The sequence below is a fragment of the Bos grunniens genome, chromosome 19 (assembly GCF_055505025.1).
Source record: "Bos grunniens cultivar Pamir isolate PY7600 chromosome 19, Bosgru_T2T1.0, whole genome shotgun sequence".
NCBI classification, from domain to species: Eukaryota; Metazoa; Chordata; class Mammalia; order Artiodactyla; family Bovidae; genus Bos; species Bos grunniens.
Window position 1 is genome coordinate 19,941,063 of NC_141183.1, and position 19,459 is coordinate 19,960,521.

General features: G+C 52.5%; 1 protein-coding gene across 23 annotated transcripts; it reads left to right on the forward strand.

The window, feature by feature from the left end:
* Positions 1-3,111: 3,111 nt before the first annotated feature.
* Positions 3,112-18,724, forward strand: ETV4 (ETS variant transcription factor 4). 23 transcript variants are annotated; one of them, XM_086355347.1, is made up of 14 exons: positions 3,163-3,407; positions 3,933-4,043; positions 4,219-4,312; positions 4,537-4,584; positions 6,481-6,556; positions 11,591-11,644; positions 12,840-12,966; positions 13,552-13,713; positions 14,096-14,364; positions 16,407-16,481; positions 16,642-16,710; positions 16,860-17,032; positions 17,298-17,399; positions 17,834-18,724. In XM_086355347.1, the coding sequence occupies exons 5-14, from the start codon at positions 6,481-6,483 to the stop codon at positions 18,056-18,058; spliced, it is 1,332 nt and encodes a 443-aa protein (XP_086211473.1). In that variant the 5' UTR covers positions 3,163-3,407; positions 3,933-4,043; positions 4,219-4,312; positions 4,537-4,584; the 3' UTR covers positions 18,059-18,724. The 23 variants fall into 23 exon arrangements, with proteins under 23 accessions (XP_086211479.1, XP_086211469.1, XP_086211466.1 ...); XM_086355356.1 differs by having other exon boundaries at positions 3,191-3,407; positions 13,570-13,713; XM_086355348.1 differs by having other exon boundaries at positions 3,215-3,407; positions 3,901-4,043.
* The last annotated feature ends 735 nt before the right edge of the window (positions 18,725-19,459 follow it).

Consider the following 19,459-nt stretch of genomic DNA (forward strand, 5'->3'; position numbering starts at 1 on the left):
CAATTCTTCTGTGTTCAGTCTTCTTTATGGCCAACTCTCACATCCATACATAACTACTGCAAAAACCAAATACGTACAGCTTTGACTATATGGACCTTTGTCAGCAAACTGATGTCTCTACTTTTTAATACATTGTCTAGGTTTGTCATAGCTTTTCTTCCAAGGAGCAAGCATCTTTTATGGCTACAGTCACCATCTGCAGTGATTTTGGAGCCCAAGAAAATAAAGTCTGTCACTGTTTCCATTGTTTACCTATCTATTTGCCATGAAGTGATGGGACCAGATGCTATGATCTTCATTTTTTGAATGCTGAGTTTTAAGCCAGCTTTTTCACCCTCTTCTTTCACCTTAAGAAGCTCTTTAGTTCCTCTTCGCTTTCTGCCATCAGGGTGGTATCACCTGCATATCTGAGGTTATTGATATTTCTCCCAGCAATCTTGATTCCTGCCTACGGTTCATCCAGGCCAGCATTTCGCATGATGTACTCTGCATGTAAGTTAAATAAGCAGGGTGACAATAAACAGCCTTGATGTATTCCTTTCCCAATTTTGAACCAGTCCATTGTTCCATGTTCTGTTCTAAATGTTGCTTCTTGACCTGCAAACAGGTTTCTCAGGAGGCAGGTAAGGTGGTCTGGTATTCCCATCTCTTTAAGAATTTTCCACAGTGTATTGTAGAAATGTTAATAAAAATATTGTTATTATTATTATTTGGCTGAACCTCATGGCACGTGGGATCTTATTTCCCTGATCAGAGATCAAACCTATGTGCCCTACTTTGAAAGCAGGGTCTTAACCACTGGATTGCCAGGGAAGTCCTTAAATGTTGGTTATTGTGATAAGATTTCCAACAGAAACTTCCAGCCCCTTTATTCCTTCCTTTCCCCAATTGTCTCAAGCCCTGGAAGAGGCTCAAATGTTTCCCCTGGAGGTGTCACTGCTCTGAGCTTGGATGTTGAATCAGAGGCCAATGGCAACAGCAGCAGTATCCTCTTCCATTCAGCCAGCACTCTGAGCCAGAGCCAGAGTGGGAGGGCCCCTCAGCCATAACCCTGGATGAGGAATGGAGAGGAAGCACTTACTGTCCAGGGAGCCAGGGGCCCTCCAGAGAAATGGAAAAACTCAGAAACATTGGGTATCCTTAAGAGATCCCGGGACTGGAGAGCTCTGTCCAGGATCTGACAGAATCTTCTTCATTGTCATGGAAACTACATCACAGCTGCCTTCCTGGAAGAACCCTCCGTCCTCCTCCCCCACTTCTCTTGACTCAGAGGCATAAGTTCCTCCCTAAACTGGTCCCATCTAGCTTAAAGTTGGGATTTGCTTGGGCTTGTCTCTCCTTTCTTGGGCAGGGTTTCTGCTAAGCTCGATTAGTTTGGTCTTTATTGTATTAATATTACCTACTCACTGAACAAGTATTTCCTGGGACCCTTATAAGCATGAAGTAGGCTGGGGAAAGATTTAAAGAGGCAAATCAAATGAGATCTTCTCCAGGCCCTGGAGAACTCTCCAATCGATGACCATGTAGCAGAAAAAGATACCAACAATAGAGATATAGGCAAGAATGTTGTAGTGTCTTTAAGGAACTGATTAGGGCTCTCTGGAAGGCTTCCTGGAGAAGAGAGGCAGTAGGCATGAGTCTTAAACATTTCAGCTGAAAAGAGAGGGAAGTGAGGACTTCGCCAGTGGTCCAGTGGCTAAGACTCCATGCTTCCAATGCAGGGCACCTTGGTTGGATCCCTGGTCAGGGAACTAGATCTGCAACTAAAAGTCCCACATGCCTGCAACTAAGATCCGAGACGGCCAAATAAAGGAATATTTGTTAAAAAAAAAAAAAAAAGAGAGAGGAGGAAGTTTATTTTCATTTGCCCGGGACCATCTCCTGAAACCAGCCCCAAACAGGTGCTAGAGGTTTGGTGTTCTAGTTCCAGTTCTGACCCTGACAACAGATTTCATGTATCATTTCCTTCTTTGAAGTTCCACAGCCACATCTGGAAAGTGGGGGGTGTTAGATTAGATGAATTTTGAAAGCAAGCCTGAGGTTTGGTCAGTCTCTAGTGTTTATCACAAACAGGTAGGAAACAAAATCAGTATTGTCACAGAAAAAAAAAAAAGACCTGGGGGACTTCAAATTCTATGTGCCCCCGTGGCTCCAGCCTAAGCAGCCCAGCTCCCATCAAGTGTTTGTCTTGGTCACAGCTTCCTGTGTGGCACCCAGCACTGTGTCTGGCACAATAAATGTTTATCAAATGAATTACTAAATGAATGAGGTGACAAAGACTATGAGAAGCTTGTTGGCTAGAACTGAACGCAGTCCTGCTCTCAGATCATCAGCTCTCTGGGTTTTTGCTCCCTAATACCCTGTGTATGCTCTCAGGATAAGAGGAAAGATAGCAGAGAGAACTGCACTTTCAGAGGTCCAAGCCGGGCTTCTAGTTTCTGCTTCAATCAATAGAAAGTGGGTCACAGAACAGCTCTGCAAAGAACAGACCCTTGAGGAAAAGCCTGGATTCTGTGCCAGCTTACATTTATTGAGCGCCTACTGTGTATCAGTTGTTGTCATATACCTTTAATTCACTTAATTGTGGCCTCAAAGGGCTATACCGGAAAATGTAGAGGGTGGGGGCTGCAAACTCCAGACGCCCCGAGTGGCCAAGCCACCGCCCCTCTCTGAGTTTTCATTTTCAGTCTCTGTAAAATGGAAACAATAGAACCCCTTCGCCAGCTTATGGGAATGAAATGAGCACGTGGAAGCAGAGAGCTTCATAAATGCTCGTTATTATTGTTCCTCTGGGCATGCAAGTCCGCTCGCCTCCCCCCAGGGCGCACACACAGATACATTCACACTCCCACGTACACGCGGATGCACAGAGACGTGTGCAGACGCCAGCCGGAGGAGTTAGCAGAGCATCACGGTCACCACCGAGTCCCACAGAGAAGCCGTCGGGTCCTTGGCTTCCCTCGTTTTCTCTCAGCTCTTTATGAATGAACTCCGGCCGCAAGGAGTTTATTTTTTTATGAATGGGAGCCCAAGCAGTGAATGAAACCGGGAGCCAACCCCTGAGTTCTCATTGGCCCCCGCTGCTGGGAAACTCCGCCCCCCCGGCTCTGCAGGGCGAGTCTCGGGATTGGCGGGCGTGCCGGGCCCTGGGGTTTCATTCACAAAAGTCAATGAAACAAAGGGAGCGGGGTGGGGGGTAGATAGAGCCAAGGCTGAGGCGAAGGAAATGCACCAATCAGAGGCTCCCCCGGGCTCACAACTGTCGGCGGCGCCCGGAAAACAAGCCGGTGCGCTAGGGACCCGGGGCCGGGGTCGCCTAGCTCCGGCCTAGCCCCGCGGCCCTCGGTGCAACCCAGGGGGGATGCTCGGGATCCCTCGCGGCTCCAGTACAGACGCCCGGGCCTCAGGTGAGGCTACGGGAGGGAGAGGGAGGGAGAGTGTGATTCCCAGCGTCGCATCCAACACTCACCACACTCTCACCGCCGCCTCCGCAGATTCCAGGGCAGGGGGTGGGAGGCGCTGGGATTCAGGGTTGGAGGGGGCGCCTGAGTTGTGGGCGTGCGAAATGGTGCGCGCCTCGCCTGCTCCTCCGCGCGCGAGCGCACACTCGCGCGCGCGCATACAGACACACACACACACACACACACACACACACACACGTCTTATGTAACCAAGTCTGGGCAAAGCAGGGCTGCAGAAAGCAGCCGAAACGGCGACCCTGGTTCCCAGGAGCAGGTGGGACCTCCTTTGGCGGGAGGGCAGTGTGGCGGCGCTAAGCTCTGCAGGCGGAAACCTCCCCATCGCCTGAGTGAGTCGGAGAAGTTTTGCCGTCGGACCCGGAGCCTCGGGACTGCCCCTCCCTGCCGCCCTTACCCACCCCCACCTCGCTGCCTTCCCCAGACGGTGTGCGAACGCAGCCCCCCCGCCCCCAGGTCTCTGCCCCCGCGCGGGGCCCGGGCCGTGTGGCCGGAGGGAGCGGCCGGATGGAGCGGAGGATGAAAGGCGGATACTTGGACCAGCAAGTGCCCTACACCTTCTGCAGCGTGAGCGCCGCGCCGGCCTCCACGCCCGCCCCCTCCCTGCACCCGCCCCAACCCACCCCGCGGCCCTAGCGGGGTCCAGGGCTGCCCGCCCCTGAGTCACCCCGGGACCCCAGCCCCGCCCCCCAGACCAGGCGGCCTCAGGGTGACTCGGGGGCATTCTTCCCCTTCCCCGCAGAAATCGCCCGGAAATGGGAGCTTGCGCGAAGCTCTGACCGTCCCACAGGGGAAGCTCATGGACCCGGGCTCCCTGCCGCCCCCCGACTCCGAAGGTAAAGAGACAGCGAGACAAAACGCGACCCTGCCCACCTCACACATCCTGAGGGCTGAACCTGGAGCCTTCGCCCTTCCCCCCGCCAAAAAAAATTGCCCTCCAAGGGACTCTGTTCATTCTCCCCCAACCCCCAAGGGGGAGGTCACTGGGCTCCTTAGGGTTCCCCACTCTCTCCCCGCCACCTCCACCTCACCTTCTCCATTCCATTATTCACCCCCTCAGATCTCTTCCAGGATCTAAGTCACTTCCAGGAGACGTGGCTCGCTGAAGGTGAGTAGTTTTGTGACCTTTTCTATTATTGGGATGGGCGATGCTGTCTACCCCTAGTATTCCAGCCTAGCTCACTTCCTCTCTTGCTGGCCTCCAGGGCCTCTGCAAGGCCCCTTCCCCAAGTATCCTGCCTTTCCACTCTTTCCAGCGCCCTGTGTGGATACTTATATTGATATTTATTTTCTCTGCCCAGAGCCAGGCTTGTGTAACTAGGCCTGGGGATGAATCAGACCATTGTGTGGGGTATTTGCTTATTTGAATGGAACTTGGCCCCAGGCCCGTTTTCCTGGTTGAAATTTTCATTTGCAAAGTTTGTTTGGCACCAGCCCCCAGGCTGAGGTGTGTGTTAGGGTTTTGGGGCGGGGGAGTGAGTGTAAGAAAAGGGTGAAAGAGAAGGAGCAATTCATTTGTTACCTATCTTCTGGAATTGCCGAAACATTCATTTTTACCCCCTTGGTTTCTCTTCTTCCCAACCCCCAGCACCAAACGATTTACTGTCTGAGCCAAAGGACAAGTTTAAATAATTCTTTTTTTTTTTTCTTTTTTTGCATTACTTTGGCAAAGCAGCCCAGGGCTTCTCCCCCAAATTGCCTTGATTGTAATTCTAATGGCAGCCGATCCTCCCTCCTCCTTCCGTAGGCAAATTGCTCCTCCAGTTTGCTGGGGGCGGGAGTCAGGGGTGATGGTGGAGGGGGTGAGCTGCGAGCTGGCTGGAGTGGGGTCAGTAGCTGGGCCTCTGAGTAGGGAGGTGTGTTCTAGAAGGTCTCCTAGTGGGATCCCTTGGTGTATTTGGGTAGAGCCCAAGGGTGTCACTAGCAGGTCTGCAGGTAGGTGGCTTTTGGTGTTGAGACAGTCTCTGAGAGGGAAGGGTTAATACCCCCATCTGAGGGTCCCTTCACTGTAACACTGAAACCCAAGAAACCACAGCACTAGGAACCCCTTCTTAAGGGCTTTTCTCTTTTTTGAGCTCTCCCCATCCCTCCACCTGTGTCTCTTGAATGACTTCTTAAAACTCAAACCCAGCTCCTCTAGAACCATCTTTGAAAGCCTGGAGTAAAAGGGAAAGACCCCTGACTAGACAGACTAGATCTATTGTGACCGCTGTGGTATCCCCCTAAATATATACGTTAGCAAAATGACTAGCATGGAGCAAGCACTCAAGACATTTTGGAATTCAAGGCTCAACGTCCTCATGGGTGCTGGAGAGATCTAGGGGCTCTAGGGAGATTGTGGCCGTCTTTCCTGATTCTGCAAGCCCTGTGTGCCCAACTGTGAATTACAAGCAGAGTTATGCCCAGTCTGCCCATCCTGCCCATCCTCCGCTCAAGGTTCCGGAGCTGAGCTGGAGCTAAAAGAACGCAGTGGTGTCAGTTTCCAGGGTCTCTCAAAGACTTCCTTTCCTAACGCCTGATTTCTGTCTGGCTTGCCAGGCTCCTGTCTGTCCAGCTGAGGGTCCCTAGGCTCCCCTAAGTGGGCAGCTCCTGGGGCTTGTGATCTAGGGGTAGGCTCAGACGTTGGCGTTTCGGAAGCAGCAGGGTTTGGAATGGGAAGGGGAGGAAAACATTCTCATCTTCTGTCAACCTTGGAAGCCCCACCCCTTGGCTGTGGGGGTCTAGAAATTGTACTTGTGTCTATCTGCATGTGTCAGCGTGACAGCCAGTGTGTGTTTCACGCTGCTGCCCTGGAAGTCCCTGTACATTTAAATCCAGTGGGTGGGGAGGTGGGGGTGGGGATTGCAAGACGCAGGTTGGGTGGGGGGGAGGCGCTGGGATCTCCTTGGTTCCCTCTCCTTCCTTCTGAGGGAGCAGCTCAGGTTCCCAGCTGGCGATGGATGGCCAGGCCTGAGGGGGGGATGCTGTGGCCGATTGCTCCTTCTCGCTCTCTCTGCGGAGACAGATGCAGCTGCCGGGGCCCTGTCCCCCTGCACCGTCCCAGCACCACCCCAGCCTCCTCTCCTGCCTCTTCCCACCAGGTCAGTGACCCCTGCAGCCCAGAGGGAGCTTTGGGGTGGCAGGGAGGGACTAGTTCCTTTGGAAACTTGCCAGCGGTGGGGTGCGTAGGACTGGGGGCTGGAGCTTGATTTCTCCCTAAAGCCCCAATTTGGATTGAAGCCGTGGGTCCTTGAAGTGTGGGTGGGGCTGTGAAGAATTAGGGGGACACCAGGTTGGATTCTGGCGGAGGTGGTTTTGGGTTCAGTATCTGGTGTCCAGGCAACATAGAGGGTGAGGGTGAGCGGGGGTCTGTGGAGGCAGCTCAGACATCTTTGGATTGGGGGTTTTCTAGATGGAGAGAGGGGTGGGGTGATGTGAGGCTAAGAAGGTGTGTCTATTTTTGGGGTGCCTGGGAATCTGCTGAATTGCTGGAGAAAGAACCGGGCTGCTGCAGGGAAACCCCAGGCTCAGACCGGCTGAGCCCAAGCTGCGTCTGGTTATTGTCAAAGATGTGCTTCTGGTCGAGGGTTCCTTTCCGGGTTTGTGGGGAGCCCTCTGGAACCCTCAGAGGCAATGACTTTGGTTTCTTGGTGATAAGGAACATTGACTCTGGGTCATGTATGTTCTTTGTATGAGGCAGGAGTCCATACGGGGTCTATGGATTCCCACAAGCTCTGTGGAGAGGTTGTAGGGGTCCTTGAGCCCTCCGATATGTGTATAAAATCGATGAGGATGCAACATACACAAAGGAATGTGAATATTTCTAAGAGAAGGATCCATAGCTCCTATGAGATTCTAAAAGGGGTGGGTCTGCGCTCCCCCTTGCATAAGAACCATCGGTCCCAAGTCTTCCTCTGAGATCTGCAGCCCCCTCGTCCTTTGGTTTTCCCTGTTCGCATTTGTAAATCCAAAAAGAGATCCCATGTGGATGTGTTTCACCCGTGTAAAGCCGTGAAGTAAAAGGCAGTTGGGTGTGTGTGAATCCATGTGTGTGCACGCTGGGGCTCAGCCTGTCTGTGAGAAGAGATGGGGTTAATTCCCTCCTCTGGTCTTCCCTAGCTACAATGCCTCCTTCTATATCTTTCTGTCTCCTCCCCTTCCAGAAGGCTCTTGGGGACAAATGTCCCCTCCATAGATAGAGAACTGGTTCCTTCCAGGATGCTGCCAGGGTCGGGGCGGGGTAAGGGGGAGAGGCCAGTGGTGACAAAATGGAGGAGAAGCTCCGGGGGATGCCTCCCCCCATTTCCACTGGGGCTCCTTAAGAGGCCCCTCTGCCCTGTAATTGGACCTTCGGAGAGGGAGAAGGTGATGGAGTATATATTGTATAGGTGGGTGGTTTACTTGGGATGGGCTTCGCTACTTGGCTATTTGCACCTACCTGTTCTCCTGGAGCCTAGGTGGGAAGCCCCTAAGCCCCTTTTCTACTGACTCCCCTCCCATTGGAGGGATGTTCCCTAAAATTCTCTTTGTGGGCATTATGCTGGCTTGGCACCTTTCCTGTCTCCTCCTTAATCCTCTGCCATGTCCCCAGGCAGATAAACTCCACCTTGGTGCCAGGATGGAGTTGGGGGCAGACCCTGGCACACTGGCTTGGCAGCCTAAGCTCAGCCAAGTCAACAAATAAATAAAGAGTGGCTGACACTCGAGACCAAACATGGTCATTAGAAATTCTCCTGCTCTCCAGGAACACGAGGCTCTGTGTTCCTGTTTCCATCCTTGACAGTCTCTGAGCGATGGAGGGCAGCCCTGTCCTGCCCTTCTGGGAGGAGCTGGCGCTCTGGGGAGGGGCCAGGCAGGCATTAGGGTTCACACCACAGCCCATTCTTGCCTTGGCTGATCTCTCCTGGCCTGGGATGAGGACAGCACCACCTCTTTTGAGGTATTACCAGGGTGCTGGGGGTGGCCTCCTGGACTCCTTGGGGATTGGGGGTTCTGGTCAAACCTTCAGGCCTGAGCCAACAGGAAAGTCAAGATGACCCCAGGGTTCTCTACCATCATGTGACCTGGCTTGTGACGCCAGCAGGAGATGCCCCCAGCCCATTACCTCAATGGAAACTGGCAGTTAATGAAGCCCCAGAGGGGGCCCAGAGTGCGTCAGCCTCCCCCATGTGCTGACCTCTCCCACCCTGGGGACCCTTCTTGCCCAGGTAGCAGGGAGGGAAATAGTGTTCATTTTGCTCCTGTCACCCCCATTCTGCCCGTCTGGGGGGCTCTCACCTATGGTTGTGCCAAAGGGCACAGCAAAGATGGGCTTGGGTCTTACCCCCCTGGGCAGTTGAGGTTTTGCATCCTTCCTTTTATCCAGTTTTCCAAACCTGCCTGTTCTTAGGGGCTACCAGGGGCGTGTGTTAAAATACAGGTGCCTGGGACTTCCCTGGTGGCCCAGTGGTTGACTGAGCTTCTAATACAGGAGGTGAGGGTTCGATCCCTGGTTGGGAAACTAAGATTCCATATGCCTGCCACACAGTGTGGCCAAAAAAAAATATAGATAGATAGACAGATACATACCCCCACCCTGGGCCTTTGGAATGACTTTCCAAGGGTGGGGCCTGGGAATCTGTTTCTAAGAATGTCCCAGGCTTCTTGATTGGGGCCAGTTTGGGAACGGTTGCCTTTGTACCCTAGTTGCGCTCCTAAAAAGATGTACTGTGTTGGTTTTTTGTTTGTTTGTTTTTGCCAAGGGATTTCATGCCCTACTGATCTATTTGATCACTTCAGAATTGTTCTGTGCTGATTTTTCTTCCATAAGTTCTTTAGGGGCTGGGGGTCTCCTGATTCTTAAACCCTTCAGCCGTTGGGTTCCCTCTGTCAAGAAGTCACCCATCTATAAATGTGTATTTTCTTTTATTGTTTCTTATTGAAGTATAGTTGCTTTACAATATTGTGTTAGGTTTCAGGTGTACAGCAAAATGATTTGATTATACATATATACATGTGTGTCTATACCTATATTCTTTTTTTTTTCCTTATAGATTATTACAAGATATTGAATAGACTTCCCTGTGGTACACAGTAAATCCTTGCTGTTTATTTTATGAATGATAGTGTGCATCTGTTAATCTTATATTCACAATTTATCCCTCCCCTTGATAAATGTGTATTTTAAAGCACTTGACACCTCTGATGTCTTAAAGCAAGTTGATAAAGAATCCACCTGCCAAGCAATTGATCACAGCCTTAAGCATCCTTTGTGAGATGTGTTTTCCCTGGAGGACCTGCCTCTAATATTACCTGGTGGTGGAGAGGGGGCCCTCAAGGGGAAGGAAGGGCTGGTTGATTAGGATCTCCTTAATTCTTGCTCCCAGGCCCCTGTTGCTCCCACTGGCCTGAGGACAGGGGTCATTGTATGTTTATTCATATAGTCTACAAATAATGTATTGAGTGTCTATTCTGAATGGGACTCTGTTTCAGGGGTGCTTGGGAGTCAGACAAACAAGACAGATAAATCCCCTGTCCTCAGCAAGCTTAACTTCTTTGTAGAATAGATGGATGATAAATTACACATAAATTACATATGCATAAATTAAATTAATGCTTTCAAGAAGTGAAAGCATTTCTTATGTGCTTGGGAAAAAATAAAATAGGGATGTGATCAAGAGCCAGGAGGGACCAGTTCAGTTTGGGTGGTCAGAGAAGGCCTCTAAAGGGCAAAGTGAGCTAAGACTTCAGAGGCCAGAAAACAACAGGCCAGGATGTGGGGAAGAGGGGTCAAGCTGATCAGGACCCAAAAGGAGACCAGAGCTCTGGAGGGTAACAGGCAAGGAGAGGCAGGTCAGAGAAACAAGCAAGGGCCAGAACTTTCGGGGCCACAGAGGCCAAGGGCAACGAGTTTGGGGTTCATGCTTTAAGCAAGGGAGAGAAGTGATTGGATTTCTGTTATAAAAGATCCCTCTGACAGCCATGTGGAGAGTAGAAGTAGGGAGTTCTGATCTGAGGTCATGGCTGAAATCCAAGGAAGACAGTGGAGCCTTGGCCCAGGAGGGAAGCCATAGAGATTAGGGTGTGTTCTGTATAGACTGGGACGAGTGAAAGTGTTCTCCAGCCATCTCCTTGTATCCCTCACCTTTACCAGCCATTTCCAACTCTCCCGTCATTTTATCCATGAGCTTTCCCATTGCCCACTGAGAGCAGCCTACAGGGGACGAAAGACCTGTTTCTGTGGGTTCCATTGCCTTACTTTCAAGCCACTCTCTTCCCAGACTATCAGGAAGTCCTTCTTGGTGTCTACCCTTTCCCTTCCTGCTGTGATCTATTTATTTCTGAGAAAGGGGCAAAAAGTGGGCAAAGATTCTCAGGTCAGCAGAGGTACTCAGCTGTATCCCACCTGAAGGAGTTGGCGAGGCCAGAATAAGAACTAGAAATCAGAGCCCGGATATCCAGTCTGGGGGCCACGGATGAGCTGTTGTGCTATTTTAGTTTTCCTGCCTAATCCCCAAACCCAGCTCCACCCACACTGGCACCCTGGGAGTGCTCCTCAGAGTTCCAGTTTAGGAAGCCCTTCTCTCTCCTAGTTGCACATCAAAGGGATAAAGCACCATGACCGCCTGTGACCCCAGCCTCCTCCTCTCCCATTGTCATACTCTTATCACCTCCTTGAACCAGTCTTTTCCTTCTATTCCATCTCCTTTCCCAGGCTCTAGATTTCTACCTTTCACCTGGGAAGTTCTGGGCCCTGCCCAGATTAAGAATCTTCCCATGTGATTCTAAGTCCACAGACTCTCATTCCTTGTCATGCCTGCCCATCCCAGATGTGACTCTGCTTTGAGGGAACTCTGTAAACTCTGAGGGGCTGGGTTATCTTCACTTGAGAAAAATGGAGGGCAAAAAGACAAAGCACCTAAGACACAACTCTGGAATCTGCTCAGACGGGTTCTGAGAACTGCAGCCTTCCCTCCAGGGTGTTAAGGGAGCCCCGAGAGGGAGGGTGCTAGGACCTGGGTGGAGTTACTTTCAGTCCTGGGAAAGCTGTTTGCCCCTTCTGGCTGGTGCTAATCTGCAGGGTTGCAATAATGGAATCTGCCAGGGCTGCCATCGAGGGCCCCCAGCCCAGACTCACCTCTGACCTCTCTCTGCAGCTCAGGTACCGGACAGTGATGAGCAATTTGTTCCTGATTTCCATTCGGAAAACTGTGAGTAGAGGGCCCTGGGTAGAGGGGATGGGGAGTAGGGGAGGGCAGGAAATGAGTCATAGGGATAGAGGATCACAAAAGATCAACTTGTTCTGTTCTCTGAAAAAAGGGTGAAGGGCAGAGCTCCCCATTCTTGGGTTTGGACTCAAAAGGCCCAGCAGTAACTGGGAGATGAAAACTTTAGTGCATGTCGGGGCTTGCCCATTCTAGCTGTGTGACCTTGGAGCAGACGCTTCACCTCTCTGATCCTTTCCTTATTTCTGAAACGAGGGGCTTGGACCAGTGCAGTGGGGGCCAGTTCTGCCATTCTAAGTTACTTGTGCACAAGTAGGGATGACTTGGCACCTCAGGAGACCAATGTCTGTTGACATTTGGGGTTGTTAACAGCTGAGGGTGCAGTGCTGTTGGCATCTAATGGATAGAACCAGGGAGGCTGCTAACATCCTGCGATGCTCAGGACAGCCCCCATGACAAAGAATTATGTGGCCCAAATGTCACTGGTGCTACTGTTGAGAAACCCTGCTTTAATGTCTGATACTTAGCTTTCAACGGTCTTAACCAATGAAATGAAGCAGAGCACAAATAATCCACAACAGAGCAGTAGATTGTGGGTTTTGACTCACACTTGCAGTCTTGAAACCAACTCTTTAATGCTCGGCTTGGTGGCTGGAGTTGGCGGACCCAGCAGGGGCCACAGGAAAGGCCAGTGTTCTTCACGGATAATTAGGAGTGTGTGTATGATGCTAGTCAGCTGACACGCAAGTGGGCTAATATCCAACCTTAACCAGAAAAAGAAAGATGCTTTATAGCCCCAAATAAGAAAACATTCTCTCCCTTGGAATTTTCCAGGATGGTCAGGAAAACCACAGGCCTTTGGTTGGATGTGCTTGCTCCTACAAAGGTGTTTTGGGCAGGGTGGGGGTGGGTTGGGGTTGCACTAAATGTTGAACTTTAGAGTTTCTTTGGTTCATACTGGACATGAGCCAAAAGTATAAAACGAGACATAATATAAATAGCCGGACTGTTCTTAGAAGTGTCTATGATTCTTCTGACAATTGTGACCCAGAGAAGGGGGATGAGGCTATACCAGCATCCAACTGATGGTTAACGAGCAGATGTCAGAAGGCAGCAGAAGCTCTTCCTGCCTCTCCTGTGACATTCTCTGGCCTCACTCTGCCTCCCCCAACCCCCACAGTAGCTTTCCACAGCCCCACCACCAGGATCAAGAAGGAGCCCCAGAGTCCTCGCACAGACCCGGCCCTGTCCTGCAGCAGGAAGCCCCCACTCCCCTATCACCATGGCGAGCAGTGCCTTTATTCCAGGTGAGCCCTAGCCCCGCCCTGGGGAAGGAAGGGTTGGATGGAGGGTTGGGGATGGGCACCTGGTGAGCAGTGGCAGCATTTAAGATGCGTATTAGACAATAGAAAGGATTTCTGAGCTCCGGTAATAGGGTAATATAGCTCAGGATTTCCTGAGTAGTTAGGATGAAAAATCAACGGGTTCAAGGGATGTATATTAAGACCAGGGCAGGGGCTTCCCTGGTGGTCCAGTGGTTCAGGCTGCACTTCCGTGGTGCAGATTCCATCCCTGGTTGGAGAACTAAGACCCCCCACCCACATGCCTCGCGTTGTGGCCAAAATATTAAAAAGAGCAGAGTATTTCCACTGGAGAAGCCACTGTCTGACCCTGCCCAGTTGCTGTGGGCTGGGGAGGGTTGTTTTCAAAATTACACCTGGCTTTAGGATTAAGAAAGAAAAAAAAGTTGATTTGGGGCAGAGTCTGGCACCCTGGCACCCTGTCTTCTCCCATAATCCCTGTGACCTGACTTCCCAGGGAATGAAGGGTTCAAAGATGCTTGCCCAGCTTCCCTGCCCCCTCACCCCTGTCTCCCTCCCCCTCACCTCCAGTGCCTATGACCCCCCTAGACAAATCGCCATCAAGTCCCCTGCCCCTGGTGCCCCCGGACAGTCGCCCCTGCAGGCCTTTCCCCGGGCAGAACAACGGAATTTCCTGAGATCCTCCAGCACCTCCCAGCCCCACCCTGGCCACGGGTACCTCGGGGAGCACAGGTAAGGAGACAAGGAGAGCCGCATCTCACCAGTTTTGCTCTTGAGTGTTCTTCACTGGCCCTTAAGAGACCTGGCATCGGGAAAGGTGAGGGTATTGACCTCTCCCTGCCCCTTCCTTCACCCCCGCCCCCCACACTCTGTAAGCTCTGAGAGCAGCAGGCACAAGGAGGCCTTCTTTTATTTTTTAATTATTTTAATTGGAGGCTAATTACTTTACAATATGGTAGTGGTTTTTGCCATACATTGGCATGAATCAGCGATGAGTGTACATGTGTCCCCCATCTTGAACCCCCCTCCCACCTCCCTCCCCATCCTATCCCTCAAGGTTGGAGGACTACTTTTAATATTCTCTTCTCTTCTTTCTTCATCCAACCACATGCAGCTCCATCTTCCAGCAGCCCCTGGATGTCTGCCACTCCTTCACACCCTCTCAGGGAGCGGGCCGTGAACCCCTCCCTGCCCCCTACCAACACCAGCTGTCGGAGCCCTGCCCACCCTACCCTCAGCAGAGCTTCAAGCAGGAATACCTTGACCCCCTGTATGAACAGGCCGGCCAGCCAGCAGTGGGCCAGGGTGGAGTCAGTGGGCACAGGTACCCAGGGGCGGGGGTGGTGATCAAACAGGAGCAGACGGACTTCTCCTACGACTCAGGTAAGAGACGCTCCCGGGAAGGGGATAGAGGAGTTTCAAGGGGATTGTCGGGTGGGGTGGCATGTGATCGAGTGGACAGTGCCGTTAAACACATGTCTCCCCTTCCTATCCTTTTACTAGTTGATATATTCAACCCATGCACCTACAACTTCTTTTCATAGATTCAAAAAGAGCTGTCCCTTTTCAATCAGCAGATTTATATTTAGATAAGAGATAAGTGAGATGTGCAGGTCCTTGCCTTCAGATAGCTCGTGACTTGATAGGAAAGTTAAGGCATTTCTTCCCATTTCTATTTAACGGGTGTTTGGGGGCTTCCATACCTACTGGGATGGAAGTACTATGCCAGGAGCATGAGTGTGTGCAGTTGGTAGACACAGATGAATAGGACGTGTCATTGGTCCCTGCCCCACAGAAGCTTAAGAAATACAAAGGGATTTGAACGAAGAGAACATGAACTTGAACTAGCCAGGCTCACACTTCCCAATTGGAAGGCAGGGTTCAGGTGTGGTTTCCACATCCTGTTTGAGCCTCCTAGTTGAAACAACCCACCATCCTGGCCAGAGCTGGGGACTGGAAGTAGGGACTACTTTAAATTCTAGTTCCACCTGGTTGTTGATGGAAATGAGATGCACTCAGCCACGGTGTTCATAAACAACAGCTACTGCTCAAAAGCCCAAGCAGCCAGGGAAAGGCCCAAGAAATCTTGTCTCCTGTTAACATTGTCATTCGTGTGTGTTAGTCACTCAGTAGTGTCCAACTCTTTGTGATCCCATGGATTGTAGCCCACCAGGCTCCTCTGTCCATGGGATTTCCCAAGGCAAGAATACTGGAGTGGGTTGCCATGTCCTCCTTCAGGGGATCTTCGGACCCAGGTGTGGGTTTGAACCCAGGTCTCCTGCATTGCGGGCATTTTCTTTAAAATCTGAGCCACCAGGGAAGCCCCAAGTTAATTAACATTGTTAGCAGCTCCAAATTTGAGTTTATCTGCCAACTTGCATTCGAGAAAAAAAATTTCAGGGTCTAGATTAGGCTCAGAGCTGCCTAGAGTGTTTGAATTTCCCTTTTCCGGGTGTCAGTCTTTTAGAGGTAGAGGCATGAGCCCCAAATCCCCCAGGCTGCCTGAATCAGAACCTGAAGGGAGCCCCTCTCCTCCAGCCCAGAGCCCTACGCCTGAGCCCTGTCCCCGCAGTGAGGAGGAAGTAGCAGGGAGACGCTCTTGTTCGCTGACCTTCAAAGGAGGCAGACCGGAGGAGCTCCAGTTACATGCCCTTGAACTCCTGCCCCTCCCCCTTCAGCTTCCTCTGAATGGAGTCAGGAATTCCATTCACAAAATGGAGGCTCGAATGAGCCCACCCTCCCGCCTCCTCCCGGAGGTGTCAGGTTTCACCATCTCATTCATAAGTGGGAGTGAAGGGGGTAGGGCAGGAAGGGGCTGGCATTTGACAGGCTGGCTGCACCACACTGTCCTCCAGGTGGGGTGTCAATCCTGTGGAATGGAATGAAATAGAGTGGACTGTTTTACTGTCAGAGCTAGAAACAGAGGGCCCGGCCGGGTGTGCCCACTGCCTTTTCCACAAATAGATACATATGTGTTTCTTCTCCCTGCCCCCACACCCCTTTCCTCCCTCCCCCACACCCGCACTGGGCTGGAACCTGCTCTGCTGACCGGACGTCAGCCCATTCCAGGGGAATCTTAGCCTGGGACACCGAACCCTTTCCCCGGAGGTTCATCTCTACCCTCCTCCTCCCCTCTAAACTCACAGGAAACAGCTGCTCCTGGAATCCGGGGCCTTGTGGAGCAGCTTTGCCGGGCCTCAGCTGCTGCCATCCAGGCCGTCTGGCCCAGCCCTCAAGCTGAGGGCTTCGAGCCTGACAGTCCCTCTGGGTGAACTCCTCCCCCCCCCCCCCCCCCCCGGGACCTGGGGGTAGGCGGGCCTCTGGGGAAAGAACTGGAAGGCAGGCTGGCATGTTCTTGAATGTGTGGGGACTGCCGCCCCAACCCCAGCTACCTCCAACATCTCCCTTCTTTCTCCTCCCCCCAGATGTCCCTGGGTATGCCTCAATGTACCTTCACACAGAGGGTTTCTCTGGGCCCTCTCCAGGTGACAGAACCGTGGGTAAGGCAGCCCCCTCTTCCTCCCCTGCCAACACCTCCAAGTTGGAGGACAGAGTCCTGCTGTGGGGGAGGGGTTCCTGGCCAGGAGTCCCTCTGGACTCTCTGGGGTCTCGTATCAGCGAGCCCTCAGATCTGAATGACCCCCACACTTCCTCCTCAAGGCTATGGCTATGAGAAACCTCTGCGACCATTCCCAGATGATGTCTGTGTCGTCCCTGAGAAGTTTGAAGGTCAGAGAAGTGACTGCTCGAGCCCTCTGTGTCCCCCCAGGAATCACATTTCATGGGAAAGGGGCTGGAGAGACCCCTGGGGAGAGGGGACGGGGTTGCTTGGGCCACCAGAGGCACAGGCCCTCCACCTCTTTGTCTATGTTCCTCAGGAGACATCAAGCAGGAAGGGATGGGAGCCTTCCGAGAGGGACCACCCTACCAGCGCCGGGGTGCCTTGCAGCTGTGGCAGTTTCTGGTGGCCCTGCTCGATGACCCGACGAATGCCCACTTCATTGCCTGGACCGGCCGGGGGATGGAGTTCAAACTAATTGAGCCTGAGGAGGTGGGCCTCTCAGATGTCTCCACCCCTCCTCCCAACAGCGCTGGGGGCTGGAGATAAACCCTGGGAACTGGTGACATGTGCCTTCACCAGCACTGCTGCTTTATTTAACCTGAATTCCTGCCAAACTGGGGTCTGCAGGCTGGTGCTTAGCTGCAGGGCCAGCTGAGCATGTGCTCCAAGAATCTCAAGTACTCTTTCTGACCTGCCCCCCATATTTCCTCTGCTGAGCTGCCCTGGCCATCCCCCAACTATCCCCTGTCCCCAGGTTGCCAGGCTCTGGGGTATCCAGAAGAACCGGCCAGCTATGAATTACGACAAACTGAGTCGCTCACTCCGATACTACTACGAGAAAGGCATCATGCAGAAGGTCAGGGGTTAAGGGTCCAAGGACAGGGTGGGTGTGGGCTTCCCTGGTGGCCCAGTGGCTAAGACTCTGCACTTCCACTGTAGTGGGGGTGGGTTTGATCCCTGGTTGGGGAAGTTCTGTATCCTGTGAGGTGCAGCCAAAAAGAAAAAAAAAGACACAGGAGTTGGGGGCAGTGGCTGTGGGAAGGTGCTGCGGGTAGGAGAGCATCTCTCAGCAAGTTTGAAGGAGCAGATAATGAACCAGTCAGAAGTCCAGAAATTATGGACAACCCTAAGATTTTCCTCTCTCAAAAAAGTGATGAGCAGTAATGGAAAAGAACTGTGAAGGGAGGCATCTTCTTAAACAAAGCAGCAGGAGGAACCCACACATCTGCCTGGGCCTGCAGGGGGGCTGCTTTTCCACCCCTACATTGACCCAGCCCTCTCCCCCTACAGGTGGCTGGCGAGCGTTACGTGTACAAGTTTGTGTGTGAGCCCGAGGCCCTCTTCTCTCTGGCCTTCCCAGATAATCAGCGTCCAGCTCTCAAGGCTGAGTTTGACCGGCCGGTCAGTGAGGAGGACACAGTCCCTTTGTCCCACTTGGACGAGAGCCCCGCCTACCTCCCAGAGCTGGCTGGCCCTGCCCAGCCCTTTGGCCCCAAGGGTGGCTACTCTTACTAGCCCTTCGCAGCTGCTCCCCTGCCGCTGGGGCTGCTGCCTGTGTACATAGTTGAATTTGGTGTCGGGGAAACCCCCACTCCAAAACCCACAGATGTCTTTGGAGTAGATCTCCTCTGCCCATCAGTCACTCCGGCCCAGACTCTCAGCTGCTCCCCAGAACCGATGGGAAGGGAAAGGGGAGACTTCAAGCGTGAAGGTGTAGCGTCTGGGAAATTCCAATGGGGGCCTCACCTCTGGCCTTTCTAGGTAGGTCCTGCTTAGAGGCCAAGCCCAACTCCCTCTCCCCACTACAGAGAACATGTTCGTTCTCTTCTGGGGGACAGAGGAGCTTCCCCACTTCATCCCGTTGGAGGGGGGGGAGGGACATTGAACTTTCCTGCTCTCTCGTGTTAGGGAGACAGCCACCTGGATCCTGTGCTTCCCTCCAAGCTGTGGCCCTAGAGGGTCCTTCTTGGCAGTTCTTGGTGCTCTGTGTTCCCAGGGGCAGGGGCAGGCTGGAGTGAGGAACCTGGGGTAGGGGAGGGCTTGCCAGGTAGAGGTGTTGGGGGGGCTAGCCTCTGCTCTAGGGGCCTCTGCCTCTCCTCTGCCTTTTCCTAGGCCCAGGCCTGGGGTTTCACCTCCACTACATCTGCCAGACCCTAATAAAGGCCCCTGCTTCTCCTGTGAGTTCTCCTGTGTCCTCTTTGCTGCCATGGGAGAAGGATCTGGGGTTTCAGAGACACATAACCAGAGTTTGGGCCCTGGCCCTGACACTTAGCCTCCCATATGGGTTTAGGAAAAACAAATGACCTCATTTTTCTCTGGAAAACGGGCTCAGTGATAGCTGCTCAGACTTCTCCCTCCCAGGATTATCAAGAGGATTGTCTGAAATATCTCATGTATTGATGGGCAGCCATCTCCCCGTCCAGGTTAGGGGAAGGGGGACTGATGAGAGCCTTGAAGCCCTCCTGGGGCTTCCTTAGGCAGGGTTTGGTCTGTGATTTCTGTGATCACAGATAAATTCCCATGACCGTGCTACCCATGTATACAAACCCCAATTGTGTGTCCCCTCTCCTGCTGTGGCTCCAGGTCACTGTTTTGCTGAAGGTGGGGACACAGTTTGTATGGAGGGGAGCGGGAAAAGTCAGCACCCAGGCAAGAGGGTACAGGGAGGCTGGAGCAGCCCCGAGCCCTGGGTCCCGGCCAGTGAGGAAGAGCATGCCAGACTTCCGCAGGAAATGGGAAGGGAAACAGCATGGATTCTCCTTGCTCAAATCTGGGGGGAGAACAGAACCCTGGGCCACGTTTCAGGTTGGGAGGTGGGAGCCCAGGCTGAAAAAGTGGTGACATCTAGAAAGGAAGTGTGATAAGAAATATGACAGGGCCTGTGGAGGAGGGAGGGGCAGGATGGGCAGTCCCTGT

Bases quoted from the DNA above. Each gene is read 5' to 3' on its own strand.
- ETV4 (XM_086355335.1), top strand. From the start codon at position 3,362: ATGCTCGGGATCCCTCGCGGCTCCAGTACAGACGCCCGGGCCTCAG. The intron at 17,033-17,297 runs GTGGGCCTCTCA...CCCTGTCCCCAG, and splicing joins AACTAATTGAGCCTGAGGAG to GTTGCCAGGCTCTGGGGTAT. The intron at 17,400-17,833 runs GTCAGGGGTTAA...CTCCCCCTACAG, and splicing joins AGAAAGGCATCATGCAGAAG to GTGGCTGGCGAGCGTTACGT.